At 42.5% G+C, this 15,310-nt stretch overlaps 1 protein-coding gene across 1 annotated transcript in view; it reads left to right on the forward strand.

Annotated features, from left to right (window-relative positions):
* LOC109914935 (mediator of RNA polymerase II transcription subunit 12-like protein) overlaps positions 1 to 15,310 on the forward strand; it is a 159,403-nt gene that overhangs the window by 60,849 nt on the left and 83,244 nt on the right. The window contains exon 5 of the mRNA XM_048604504.1: positions 338 to 497. Within this exon, the coding sequence (XP_048460461.1) occupies positions 338 to 497 (160 nt within the window). The remainder of the gene's footprint in view (positions 1 to 337; positions 498 to 15,310) is intronic.

The raw sequence follows: 15,310 nt of genomic DNA on the forward strand, positions 1-15,310 counted from the left end.
CTCTCTCGCTCTCTCGCTCTCTCGCTCTCTCGCTCTCTCGCTCTCTCTCTCTCTCTCTCTCTCTCTCTCTCTCTCTCTCTCTCTCTCTCTAGTAGTAGTCGGTCCAAAAGACTGCGTAACATTGAGTGTGACGAGGCTGTCTTATTTTGGAATCATGGCCTCTGTTTACGTGACTCAAACTGGACTGCATTTGAAACAACGGTTCCTGATGGGGCAGTGATGAGTTGGAAGGTGTGGGGAGGGTGTTGCTGCATTTTTGCCTTTTCTGAATGGACCCAAGTATTTCTGTGCAACATTGATTTATAACCAACTGCATTTTGTTTCTCCTTCTGCATAGGTCCCCATCCTTAGCAAGAAGGAAGAAGCCTTTGCTTACTTGGCCAAGTATTCCGTGCCAATGTTGAGGGGAGCATGGCTGATAAAAATGACCTGTGCTTATTATGCTGCTATTTCTGAAGCCAAGATTAAGAAGCGACAGGCCACAGATCCCAACCTTGGTAATAAGAAAAAGCAAACTTGTTTTATTCTGTTGTTAATTAGATGAACGCTTGCTCATAAAGGAGAATATTATGGTTCAGGATTTGTGTCTGTGACAAATTAGTTATACATATTGTACAAGGCTGTTAGCAGCTGAAAGGGTTAACTGATATGATATATTCTAGGCAGAGCTTATAAAAGACTGTTGCTGGTGAAGCTTACCAGTTTGGTGGTTACTCTATTATTTAAGTTCCATATAGCTCCACGGTAACATGTACTTGCAATCAGGTCTGACCTGAGGTCTCCCAAGAGACAGTGGTATAACCCAGATGTGATACAACTAGCTATTGAGTACTGTACTATAAGCCTATTCATGTTTAACAAGTTTGAGCCTCTCTTGTGCTGAAGAATTCACGTGTGTGTCCTACCCGTTTAGTATCAGCAGCTCAGAATGCTACCAGTAAAAATGTTTGCTGAACAATAGTAACAACATGAATTTACAAAGCACTATTAATGTATTGAATTGCCTCAAGCGCATCATGGGAACAATATCAAACAAAATTTATCACCAAACCCTGTGAAGAATGTTACAATCCTAGATGAAAGTGCCAAATTCATCATATGATCTGGCTTGGAACTGAAACGTTACTTTTGAAAATAGTCAAAGTATGAAATCCAGGGGACATGAGAGAACAGAATTCCACAATTTTGAACAAATAGTAACAAACTTTGCAATGTTAGAGAACAGTAAAATGACCTACAGTACATGCATTTACCATATTATTAATTCTGCGTGTTAGAATTTTGACATAGACATTGAATGAACACCTCCCAGCATGTCTCAAATAGCAAATATGGCCAAGAAAGGTCTGATGGATTTGTCAGCAACTCCCCACAGACATTAAGCTAATTAAACTTCACAAGGAATTAATGCTTCACTTCTGCCAATCTGACAAAACTCACTCTCTCTGTAGCTGTTCCATAACGGACTGCTCAGGTCAGCCATGATCTTATTGAGTGGTGTGGCAGACTTGAATGGCCAAGTGACCTACTCTTATTTGTTATTCGTATGTTCACGTGCTCCTGTTCTGGTTGATCACTCTCTTGTTTCCCGTGTCTACACCATCCCTGGACGCTTAACCACATTCCAGTATTCATTCACAGGCTTAACTCCGGCTCTTCACCGATGACCAGCTTCACCAAGTTAAAACTGCCTCTGGGTTTTTCCCTCGACTTCTTCTTCTAATCTCGCTCGGTTGCGTCCAGCACAAACTGCTTATCACCCCCAACTGCCGCAGCTGTACTGCAATATTAATGCTTGCAGTTATCCCTCCCTAACCCCACAGCTTCCCCCCAACACAGCCAGCAACCATTCCACTTTTCTCAGCTCCCCAGAATGACTTCTGAAACATGACTCCAATAGTCGGCTGCCCACTAATTCATTGAATTCCTTCATGAATTTTCGAACCAAACAGCTATCCAGCTGTTCTTGACTCCTTAGACAGTGTTCCTGTGCAGAATCTGCATTGTTAGCTCCATACCAGTACCATAGTAACCTACAGCATTCCTAACATGGAGTCTGCTTCTGTTCCTTATGGCCATTCACTAATGGTGTCGACTGCTTGTAACATTTTTGAACTCCTCTTCAGTGACTTCCTATAAGTTCAAAACAATTGCAGCAGAGTTTTGGATGACCTCCAGTTTAGAGGACAGAATGTCAGGGTGACGATGGCTCAGTGGTAAAGTCACTGGACTAATAATGCTGGGCGGCACAGTGGCTCAGTGGTTAGCACTGCTGCCTCACAGCGCCAGGGACCTGGGTTCAATTCCAGCCTCGGACGACTGTCTGCGTGGGGTTTATACATTCTCCCTGCATCTGTGAGTTTTCTCCGGGTGCTCCAGTTTCCTCTCGCAGTCCAAAGATGCGCAGGTTAGGTGGATTGACTGTGCTAAATTGCCTGTAGTGTCCAGGGATGTGCCAGCAAGGTGGATTAGCCATGGGAAATGCAGGGTAACAAGGATAGGGTAGGGGGGAGAGTTTAAGTGGGATGCTGTTTGAAGGGTTGGTGTGGCCTCAATGGCCTATTTCCACATTGTAGGAAATCTATGATGTTCATGGTACATGTTCAAACCCCACTAGGGCAGATGGTGAAATTTGAATTCAGTAAAAGAAAAAGTCTGGAATTAAAAACTAATCAAATATAACCACTGTCGATTTCTTTATACAATACCATCTGGTTCACTAATCTCCTTGAGAGAGGGAAACTGCCATTCTCACCTGGTTTGGCCTCCATGTGACTCCAGACCCACAGCCATTTGGTTGACTCTTAACTGCTCTCTGGGCAATTAGGGATGGGTAATAAATGCTGGTTAGCCAATGACACCTACCATCCAAAACGAAATTTTAAAAAACTGCTGTGAATGACCAATTGAAAACTTGCTATGAACCCTTACCTTATTGCTGGGCCGAGTTGTTGAATTGTTACCACCCACAATGCCTGGAACTTTGTGCTCCGTAAATGTTACTGGTCATAGATTGTTGGCTTAGTCAGTTGGATGTAAATGGCACATTTTCATCACAAAAGTGAATAGGACTCACCTGGCCAAAGGCATTACTATTCTCTCCTCTTTTAAGATCAAGTTTGAGGGCTGGAGAGTTTGTGTGAGTGAATTCCAGAGTTTTTAGTGGTTAGCTAATTTTAGGAATATCCATTGATGTTGAATCATGGAATACATAAGAAACCAGATTAGAGGAGCATGGATTTGTGTTCTGCATGGGCAAGATCCTGGATGGATTTGAGGAGATTTTAAATTACAGGCATTGCCAGACTGGAGCCAATGAAAGTCAGCAAGAACTGGGCGATAAGTGAATAGGACTGATGTGTGTTGGTTACTGAACAACAGTAGATCCACTGGAATAGTTGGAACTTCTGTTCAAGTGCTGCCCAGCTGTGATGACATATAAAACTCCACTGTTTGTTAGCTTTCAGATTCTTTATGACTTGAATGATCATGATTCTGATTCTACTTTGATGAAGCCTGATGGCACAAGACTGTGTGCACGAGTATCCTACTGATTCCCACAGTTATCTTGATGATATATCCTCACACCCTGCTTCCTGTAAGGACTCCATCCCATTCTCAGAGTTCCTCCATTTCCATCACATCTATTCTGATGATGCCAACTTTGACAAGGAAGCCTCCGAAACGTCCTTCTTCTCCTTCAACCGAGGATTCCCCACCACTGTGGTTGCTAGGCCCCACAATCGGGTCCAAGCCGTTTTCCGTACTTTGGCCCGCACCCACTCTCTTCCCTCCCGCGACAGCGATAGGGTTCCCCTTGTCCTTACCTAGCATCCCATCAGCATCCACATCCAGAGGATCATTAGCCACCATTTCCGCCACCTCCAGCGAGATGCCACCATCCAGGCACACAATACCCTCCCCTCCGTTGTCAGCCTTCCGCAGGGACCATTCCCTCCAGGACACCCTGGTCCACTCCTCCTCCACTCCCAACATCCTCCCCCACGGTACCTTCCCTTGCAATCACAGAAGGTGTAACACCTGCCCATTTACTCGGTCCGTCCTCACTACCCAAGGGCCCGGACACCCCTTCCAGGTGAAGCAGCGCTTTACCTGCACTTTACTCAATCTAGTCTACTGTATTTGCTGCTCACAATGTGGTCTCCTGTACATTGGAGAGATGAAACACAGACTGAGTGACCGATTTGCAAAACACCTACGTTCTGTCCACAAAGATGATCCCGGACTTTCCAGTTGCCTGCCACTTTAACACACCACCCTGTTCCCTGGCCAACATCTCTGTTTCAGGCTAGCTGCAGTGTTCCAGCGAAGCTCAGCACAAGCTGGAAGAGCAGCATCTCATTTTCCATTTTGGGGGACCCTGCATCCTTCAGGAGTTGACATCGAGGTAAATAATTTTAGGCCCTGAACACCACCTCGCATGTCCTCCTCTCCCCGCCTACCTCTTTCCCCCCCACCCCGCCCCCAAGCACCGCACACCAAACCTTGTCACCAGAAACAAAAACAAAAGTTGCTGGAAAAGTTCAGCAGGTCTGGCAGCAGCTTTGGGGAGAAAAGAGTTAACTTTGCAGATCCAGTGACACTTCTGAAGAAGTTTTGAAGTACTTCAGAGTTCTTCCAGCAATTTCTGTGTTTGTTTCAGATTTCCAGCATCGCAGTTCTTTTTGGTTTTTGTTTTGACCTTGTCATTACATGGGCTGCTACCACAAACAATTTATTTGATTGATTTGTCAGCCACTAACGGTCCCCATTAGTAGCTATTCATTCGCCTTTACCCATTCCTTTGTCGGCGCAACTACTTCCTCTTTTCTCTCTCTCTTTTCTCTCTTTCTTTCTCTCTCTCTTTTCTGTCTCTGTCTCTGTCTCTCTCTCTGTCTGTCTGTCTCTCTCTCTCTCTCTCTCTCTCTCTCTCTCTCTCTCTCTCTCTCTCTCTCTCTCTCTCTCTCTCTCTCTCTCTCTCTCTCTCTCTCTCTCTCTCTCTCTCTCTCTCTTCCACCCACCACCACCGCCTCGTCGTCATTTTCCCCACCTATCATTTACCCCCACCCCCCCAGTTATCTTCAGCATGTGTACCACCTTTGTCCCTGTGCTGTTGGACTGTGGTAGACAAGGTCAAAAATCAGACAGCACCACATTACACTCCAACAGGTTTATTTGAAAACACCAGTTTTCGAAGCACTGCCCCTTCGTCCAGTGAACGAACTTTGTTTTTGCCCTTGGACTGAGTTTTTCCTGACAAATAGGACAGTGGAGCGGAAAATGATCTCTTGGAAATTCCTAAATTAAGATAAACAGCTGTGATATAATTTTCACAAATACTTGTGGCACTTTTTGGTAAAATTTATTGCTGTAAATCCTCTGGGAGCCATTCTTTGCACAGTCCATATTGAAATGCAAACTGGTGAAAATGAAAGGAAAGATAAGATTCTGAGAAGGTCTCTCTCTGAAAGTCATTTTTTTTTTTGGCAAACATCAGATATTACTTATTCCTAAGAGGACAAGCAAAATTTTAATGCCTTTTACCGAAGTTTAAGTGAACAAGTTAAGAACTGAATCCTCCAAGCTGCTTAGCTTTTTGACCCCTGAGTACTTAGGAATTGAAGTCACTTCTGTATGGTTGAAATGAAATTGGCATATTAAATACTCATATCTTTGTAAAAGCTGTGTAATTTCATTAACCTCGGTATCAAAGGATTACTGAATATACTATGACAGCTAATGGTGACTCAGGAAAAACAAGCTCTTGTAAATATGTAGCACCCATAACGAAGTAAATGTCCCAAGTTGTTTCGCAGGAGTGCTTCCAGTTACAATTTCACACTGAGCCTCATTATAGGATAATAGGTTCACAGCTTGGTCAAATGTCTAGGGCTTAAAGGGTGTTTTTCAAGGAAGAAATGTGTTAGAGACAAGGAGAGGCATAGGGAGGGAATGCCAGTGCTTGGGACTTAGCTAATTGAAAGCTTGGCCATGCAAAAGTAGAGTACAAAAGTTCAGGAGTTCAAACTTGGAGGACCTCTGATATTTGAGAGTTGAGGCATTTGAAGAAATTAGAGAAGAGCAAGGGGCCAGGCTGCAGAATTTTTCAGTTAGTCAAGGCGTTGTTTGACTGGAAGCTAATGTAGGTCAGTGAGTCCAGAATCGTGGGTGACTGGGATTTGGGTTGAGTTAGGACACTTAGACAACGGAGTTTGGATGACCTCAAGCTTAGAGAAGGCAGAATAGGAGCAGCTGGCCAGAAAGGCCTTGTTGAGAGGAAACGGACGCTTGCATGAGAGTTCCATCTGCAGATGAGCTGAGGCAGGGGTGCAGGCAGATCACATTGTGAAGGTGGAAAAAGTCACTCCTGTTGATACCCTGAATATTTGGCTGGAGGTAGGCTCAGGGTCAGATGTGACAGCAAAGCTATGAACCGACTGAGCCACAGGAGGGACGTAGTCAGTGCAGAAGGAATTGAGAATATGACCTTTTTGGCCTTAAATGAAATATAGAGGTGGTTTTTGCTTCTCCAGTATATTGAATGTTGAGTAAGCAACTTGTGTATCCTGGCCATTATTTATAATTTGGTTATTAAAAGCAGAACACTTGTCATTATCACTTTTTACTGTTTGTGGGAACTTGTTTATAATTTCACTCTGTTTCTTTTTGTCCTCATTTTCCGAGAGCTTTCCAGGATTTAGGTTGAGCGTGATCTCGTGCATCTATAAATTGTCTTACACCAGATCTTAAAGGGGACTCCACTTGTCTGCAACCTCTGCTTTAAAAGCTGAATTACTCTTGGCTTGCACTTAGAGGGAAAGTTGGTGTTGAACAGGGAGGTGATGGCCTATGGTATTATCACCAGACTGTTAATCCAGAAATCACACCAAGCATGAGCAAGCACGTACAAGTTCAGCGGATATTGGGGAAGGCAAATAAAATGTTGGGATTTATTTTAAAGGGATTGGTATATATCAATAGCGAAGTCTTGCTAAAACTATAGAAGACATGAGATAGACCACAGCTGGAATACTACGAACAGTATTTTGGTCCCCATATCTAGGAAATACATGGACGTTGGAGTTAGTCCAGAGCAGATTCACTAGGGTTGAAGTTGAGTAGTTTGTTTTTTTTTTAATGGAATTCCTACAGTGTGTAAACAGGCCCTTTGGCCCAACAGATCCACACCAACCCTTGGAGCATCCCACCCGTGTTATCATTGAATGGCAATGCAGACTCAATGGGCCAAATGACCTGCTACTACTCCTATGTCTCTGGTCTTACCAATTCATTCCAGACCTTAATCACTCAAAGTGGATATTTGTTTTCTTTCCTTTTTTTTTATTTGGCGATTGTAGTCCACACAGCTAATGTGCATTGAGGGAGAATGCTACGTGCAACCGTACTATCGATACACATAGTTGAGTTTGGAATGTTTACCTTTGTCGCACACACTGAGGAGGTCGTTTCTAATTTTGATAAGAGGCAGAAATCTAATGGGAAAGATTTTGGATTGGCTGTTCCAGCAAAGCTGGGAGTCAATAATATGTTCAAGGATCTTGGAGATGGAGTTTGCAAAATGGTAAGATGAAGAGCTTTCTTTTTGAAAGAGATGATGATGGCAGATTTATAAGAGAGAAATGCTTCTTAAGAAGGGATTGTTAAACATATCAACTAACTGAGTGGGAATCCAGGAAGAGAAGTTAACTGACCATCAGTTTGTTGGGGATAGATTTGAAAGAGCAGGAGGTGGTTTCCTCTGGACAAGATGAACTTCAAACAGCATGAGAAGGCTATGTAGAGACAACTGGTGAAAGATGCAAGTTTGGAAGTAGGGCAGGGCGATCCTTTGAGGATGTTTGGTCTGCTTGGTGAGGGAAGTGGGAGGGACAGCTGGTCAAACGTAGTGGAACTTTATTTTTTATAATGGAGTGACCTTATGATTTTATAGAACTTTGTAAGGGGCATGGATAGGGTGAATAGCCAAGGTCTTTTCCCTGGGGCGGGGGGAGTCTAGAACTGGAGGGGCATAGGTTTAAATCTTTCTCCTCTCATCTTTAAAAGGAACCTGAGGGGTAACTTTTTTTTCTCCGAGGGTGGTGTGTGTGTGGAGCGAGCAGCCAGAGGAAGTGGTGGAGGGCTGGTACAACATTTAGAACATTACAACACATAGAAGGCATCTGGATTGGTATATGAATAGGAAGAGTTCAGAGAGTTACGGGCCAAATGCTGGCAAATGGCACTAGGTCAGATAGGGATATCTAGTTGGCTTGGACAAGACCGATTGAAAGGTCTATTTGTGCTGTATTACTCTATGACTCTGAGTGAAAATATGTTCATAAACGACCACTGGAAGGCTGGTTTTTTAAAACTTGTCCAAATTATTTTAGCCAAGAAATTCCGGTGCAGGTTAGGATATTTGATGCAATTGTTCAAGGTTCGCAATAGCCTTCTCCACCTGACTTCACACAACCCAACCACCATATCTTTTTGTTTTGTGTACTTAGCTCACTTTCCCTGAAATGTATCTATGCTATAAACTTTAACGGTATAGGAAATAGGAGCAGGAACAGAACACAGCCCTTTTAGCCTGTTCCCAAACTCGTTACATTCACCAGCTGTTCTTCTGTTTCACTTCTATTGCCTCGTCCACTCCCAATATCCATTCATACCCTGAGAGACCAGAAAACACACTCAGCCTAAATGTATTCAACGATGGAGCGTCCATCACCTTTGGGTGGGGAATTCCAAAGACTCCTTCCAGTGTTCTGGATTTCCCAACTGCGGAAACAACCAAGCTACGAAAGTGAATAACCTCACAATTTTTCCCAAATTATACTCCATCTGCTACCTTGCTACCCAGTCACATACCCTCTGTAAATGAGATAACAAGGTGTAGAGCTGGATGAACACAGCAGGCCAAGCAGCTTCAGAGGAGCAGGAAAGCTGACGTTTTGGGCCTAGACCCTTCTTCAGAAATCTAGGCCCGAAATGTCAGCTTTTCTGCTCCTCTGCTGCTTGGCCTGCTGTGTACATTCAGCTTTATACCTTATCATCTCAGATTTTCCAGCATCTGCAGTTCCTACTATCTCTGAAACATACCCTCTGTATGTCTCTCTCTTTCTAGCTTTGGTGTTATTCTCATGTCTTGGATTTTCAGCTAGCTTTGTATCATCATCACACTTTTTTAATATACAGTAGTGTCTGAAACCTCATCAAAGTCATTAAAATAGATCATGTATGACCCATGAGTTCTTGTCTATTAACATTTGATGTGACACCTTATCAAATGTCTTTTGGAAATTGAAATAGATACTGAGTAAGTGGGGAAAAAAACATGAATTTTGGGGCCAGAAAAATGGGTTTATATGCTGGGACAAGTTAAACACTACGATATACTGTAACTTATGCTTATGTCCCCTCCTTATGGATACAGTTTCTCTATCTCAATAAATGAAAAGTGTGATCTAGCCAAGGTTACACCAAGATTTAACATGATGTTTCTGCTTTTTTAGTTCTATTCCATGAGGAATGAAAAGCAATCACTGGCTCGCATTTGTTTTATGGACTTGTTAACCTATATTGTTCCTTTTTTTTAACAATTTTTTAAAAATCTGTACTTTGGGTTGTTTTGCTCCACTTAGTCTTTATCAGGATATGTAAGAATTGATGACCTGATTTTACTGTTAAATTTCATTGATATTCAGCTCCTTTTTAATGCATGCCTTGTGTTCTAGCACAGTTTCCTATACAGAATAGGACATGATTGCTGAACTATTACCTCTGGAAGAAAGTGTCTGAATTTTTGAGCAACCCCATTTTCTCCAATAGTCGAGTTCAGCAAATCTGCAGACTTTCATCTGATACTTCTGGTATACATATTGTCATGATTGAAGATGTAAAAATTTCCTTTAATTGGAGCAACAAAGAAGAATATTGCAGATGCTGGAGATCTGAAATGAAAACGAAGTGTTGGAGAAATTCTGCAGGTCTGACCCTTCCTCCTGAAGGGTTATATTGGACTCCAAAATATTATCACTGTTTCTGTCTGAATAGATGCTGCAGCCCTGTTGAGTTTCTCCAGCATTTCCTCTTTATTTATTTCTTATGATTGTAGCTTGACTGATGAAGACAGTGAGTGTTAGACACACAGTTAAAATGCAATCAGTTGAAACAACTTATGATTCTTTGAACGGTGACCATGGGCTCTGTCTTGGTTACTACTTTGCCTCTAACCCATGCTTGTGCTCACTTCTATTTGAGGTTCTTCAATGGACTCGATGGGCTGAAGAGCTTCTAACCGAGACTCAGTCCCCCACCCTATCCTCGTAACGCCACATTTACTACGGCTAATCTGTCTGGCCTGCACATCTGGTGCACAGTGTCACAGTGGTTAGCATTGCTTCCTTACAGCACCAGGGACCCGGGTTTAATTCCAGCCTCAGGCAACTGTCTGTGTGGAGTTTGCACGTTCTCCCCAGCTACTCCGGTTTCCTCCTACAGTCCAAAGATGTGCAGGTTAGGTGGATTGGCCATGCTAAATTGCCAGTAGTGTCCAGGCTAAGTGGATTAGCCATGGGAAATGCAGGGTTATAGGGATAGGGGTGTGGGTCTGGGTGGGCTGCTCTTTAGAGGGTGTGTGTGGACTGAGTGGGTCAAATGGCCTGCTCCCACACTGTAGAAGTTCTGCGAATCTGTGATCCATGAACACTATGGGGCAATTTATCATGGGCCGTTCGCGTAACTTGTTCGTCTTTGGACTGTGGGAGGAAATGGGAGCACTTGGAGGAAACCCACACAGACATGGGGAGAATGTGCAAACTTCACGCGGACAGTTGCCCGAGGGTGGGATTGAACTTGGGTCCCTGCGTCTGTGAACACTGAGCCACTGTGTTGCCCTAACTTTTGACTTTTAAAAAAACAGTGAATCTGAAGTGGCTTTTCAGATTCTGTTCTAAGTATACCTTGTGGACATTGTTGCATTAATATTTCTATTCTTTATGAAATTTGAAAAGTGCAGTGGAGTGGGACTGATTTGGATAGATTTTTCACAGATAGTATGGCCAAGATGGGGCAATTAACCTCCTCTTCAATTATGTTAAAAATTGAATGAAAGGTAATGCACCGCAACTCAAAGTTATTTGCTTTCATTAGTCGTTTACTAACAAACATTTGCTAAAAATGTGTTTCTTAAGATTATTTTTATTTTTCAAAATGTTTTCTGTGAAACATTTTCCTAATAACATCATAATGCTGCAGATGGTGAACATATGAAATAAACCCAGGGAATACTGGAGGAACTCGGCAAATCTGGTACATCTGTGGAGAGAGACCGAAACAGAGCTAATGATTCGAGACCAGTGTGACTTCTTCAAAGCTGAGTCATACTGGACTCGGTGTTAACTGTTTTCTCTCCCACACATGCTGCCAGACCTACTGGGTTTTTCCAGCACACTGAGTTTTGCTTTTCATAAGTTGTCAGCGTGGTACAAATTCCAGGTGATCCAGCTCTCCCATCGGTCAGTAGGGTGGCTGTAGCTAATCAGAGTTCCACTTTGATCCATTGGCTTGGCTTGGTACAGCTCCTGACGGATCCGAATGCAGTTGTTGTCAGACATTGAGATTCAGTGCCCTGGTATGATACACCTGGATTATTGGCCCCGTAGAGTCATAGAGTAATAGCATGGAAACAGACCCTTTGGCCCAAACTGGTCCATGCTGACCATGGTGCCAATTCAGCTAGTTCCAAATGCCTGCAATTGGTCAATGTCCCTCTAAACCCTTCCCATCCATGTACCTAACAAAATGTTTTTTTAAATATTGCTACTGCACCTGCCTCAACTACTTTCTCTAGCAGCCCATTCCACACATGCACCGCTGTCTGTGTGAAGAAGTTGCCCCTCAGATTAAATCTATCCCTTCTCAACTTAAACCTATGCCATCTAGTTTTCAATTCCCCATCCCTGGGAAAAAGACTATATGCATTCATTATCAATTCAGATTCCGTTGGGTTGTTGTAGAGGCCGCTCTACCTGATGCCAGCTGTGACACCCTGGTTAGCGTGCTCACCTTTTATATCAGAAGATTGTGTGCTCAAACCCCACTTTAGAAACCTGAGCATGATCTGTGCTGTCACCCCAATGTAGTACCAAAGGATTGCTACAGCCTTTCAGATGAGATATGCAGCCTAGTCCCCGTCTACTCTCTCGCATGTAACAGAAGAGGAATTCTTCCTGGTGACTTGAAATGTAAGAAACAGTTGCAGGGCTGCAACTCCTCTAGCCTGCTCAGGCATTCGGTAAGGTCATGGCTAATCATCTGCTACCTCAGAGCCAGCTTCCTGCACTTTTACCAAATCCCCTGAGTCATGGCCAATACATTTCCCAAAACCAACAGTTTGTTTTTTTGAAAAGGTGATTATCTGGCCACTATGCCATTGCTTTTTGTGGGAATTTGTTGTGTATACTTGCCCCTTTTTTCTGTGTTAGAACAGTGACTGCATGCTAAGTAGCACTTCATCATCTTTGGAATGCCCCTGCGCTTAGGAATAGTACTTTTACCAATGCTAGTCCTCCTCTGTTTCCTTAACAGTTCATCTAACTTTTTAATGTATTAGGCTTATTAGTCACATCGCAACCTACAATACTTGACTGTTGATCTCTCCATCCTCTTCTTTCCCAACATCCCCTTCCCCCGCCCCTCCCCCCCAACTATTGCCTCCAGTGAATCCTTTCTGAAAACACATAAATATCTTTTGTACTTGTAAGTAACCACAAGAACAGATGTACTGGAGAGATCAAGACAGGGGAGTTCCCATGAGTGTATTTGTTTCACATTAGTGATAACATTCTGTTTATGTGGGTTCTTTATTTTTCTGTCTCCAGTCTTGTCGTCTTGCTGTGTCGGGGAAATGCTTCCACTTAGCCGGAGAGCAGATTTGGGCAAGTTTTTCCCCATGATTTAAAAAGCTGCCTTGTTTTGTGTGTACATGTAAGGAAAAAATCCCTGAGGTTTCTCAGTTACATGCCATACTGCTGAACCCTCCTTTGTTGTGATATACACCATGCTGTTGGTGCCAGATCTGACCCATTCACGAGTACATCCCTATTTTGCATGTTGTTTCCTGGCAAGGCCACTCACGATTTCTCATGCATCTGTTATCTGCCTTGCACCTTGCACACCAGCGTGTAACTTAACCCTTTTGTACTTGTGCAAACTAAAGTACCTGTGCAAGACTGTGTGCATTTGATATTGTAGATCAGTTTGCTCATTTTATGTACTGAACACTTCTCTATGCTGCAGAAGTTCTTCCACTAAGCTGTGAAAGCAGCATCATCGCAACAAATGTGAGAATGAAACATCATGTAAGAAATAGTAGCTGCTATGCTGTGGGCCTTTGGGGCCTTCTTGAGCTTGCTTTGCACTCAACGAGATTGTGGCTGAACTTTAACCTCAACTCCACCTTCCTGCTCTGTGCACTTTTCTTTTGGTTCCCTATTCGTTGGAATTAGTGTTGAAAGGCCAATGTGCTTTCTATAAGAAATCCACAATTAGGTCAGAAAACCAAATAGTGGAAACCTGGTAGTTTTGTATTCAAACTGTTTCATTACTATTACATTTTAAAGCAACATTCCCTCTAACTGCAGAACAGAGAGGTTTCAGGAAGGACTATGCAGTTCTTTTAGTCTAGACAAGTCTGGTTTGTATGAGGCCTTCAAAACAATGAAAGGAGTTTGATAAATATATAGAAAATACTTCTGCTTATCAGTGGATTTTTTAAATTCACTCTTGGGATGAGGGGGTTGCTGGCTAGGCCAACATTTGTTGCCCATCCCTAATTGCCCAGAGGTTAAGAGTTGACTACATTGCTGTGAGTCTGGAGTCACATGTAGGCTAGACCAGGTATGGAAGTCATTTTCCCTCCCTAAAGGACAGTTGCCAACCAGATGGGTTTTCCTGACAATCGCCAATGGTCATCATTAGATTCTTAATTCCAGGTTTAATTCCACCATCTGCCGTGGAGGGATTCAAACCCGCTTTCCCAGAACGGTCCCTGGATTAACAGTCCAGTGACAATACCACTAGGCCATTGCATCCCTTCAATCAGCATTCACCACCAGGGGGCTTTAAATATAAGGTAGTCTCAAATAAATCTAATATGAAATTTGGCAGAATCTTCTTTAGAGATTAAAATGCTTTCACAAGGGCTGGTTGAGGAAAGTAGCATTGATGAATGTTTAGGGGATGCTGGAAAAAGGACAGAAGGGCGAATTAGAAAAGTGAAAGGTTATTAACCTGAAAGGTTAACTCTCTCTGTCTGTCACTCTGTCTCTCCCCACAGATGCTGTCAGAGCTGCTGAGTTTCTCCAGTCGTCATTTTTTTTTTTGGTTTTGTTTCAGAAAGATATGGAAATGAGTCTAGATGAAATCAGTTGGAGGAGGTTTGCAGGGAGCATAAACATGAGTTGAGGCTTGTCTCTAATTTTGCATATTCTTTTATTGCAAATGGAACTGATTTTTTATCTGTCATTTTGGAGAAGATTTTGAAGGTTCGGACTTGTACGCGTGTTGTGGTAATATTCTGGGCTTAAAATGTAGATGTGGAATATGAGCAAGTGCAATGCAGTTAACAGAATAAATGGCCTGTGCTTTCCAAGAAACTTGATTTTAAAAATCAAATGAAAGTAATTCCCAGGTCAAATGTTTGCACCCAAATTACAAGACTGTACAGAATAAAACCACACAAAACAAGGGGATGATTGGTTCATTGTGCCTGTGCCAATTATTTCAGGTATCCTGTTAGTCATACTCGCCTGCACAGTCTTTGTCACCTTGTAAATGTTTTTGTTTCAAATATTTATTCATTGTCCCTAAAATTACTGTTGAATCTGCTTCCTTCAGCCTTTCAGGCAGCAAATGAATCATTCACAACTTTATTTTAAAAAAAAATTGAAGCAGATGTGATCAATGGTTGAAGAAACCAATGTGAATGGGTTTGTGGAAGGTGAATGGATTGAATGATTATGAGCAGATACTTGACAAAAGAAAATGGGGCTGTTGAAAAGAAATAGTCATGTGTCTAGTGGACTTTAACTGTTCCTAAACAAAAGTATGTATGCTTCGTGAGTCAGATGGTTTTGCTATTTGTATAAATATTGGAAATGTTACTGACATTAACAGTTATGCAATGAGTAATGTATTTAATCTTGGCAAACACTTCATACACTAACATATCCAAAAATAATTTAATTCTTTTGAACATAGACTGTTTTAAATTGGGACAGTGGTGTGGATCATTGAGTGTATTTTT

Source organism: Rhincodon typus, chromosome 13 (genome assembly GCF_021869965.1).
Source record: "Rhincodon typus isolate 14 chromosome 13, sRhiTyp1.1, whole genome shotgun sequence".
Taxonomy (NCBI): domain Eukaryota; kingdom Metazoa; phylum Chordata; class Chondrichthyes; order Orectolobiformes; family Rhincodontidae; genus Rhincodon; species Rhincodon typus.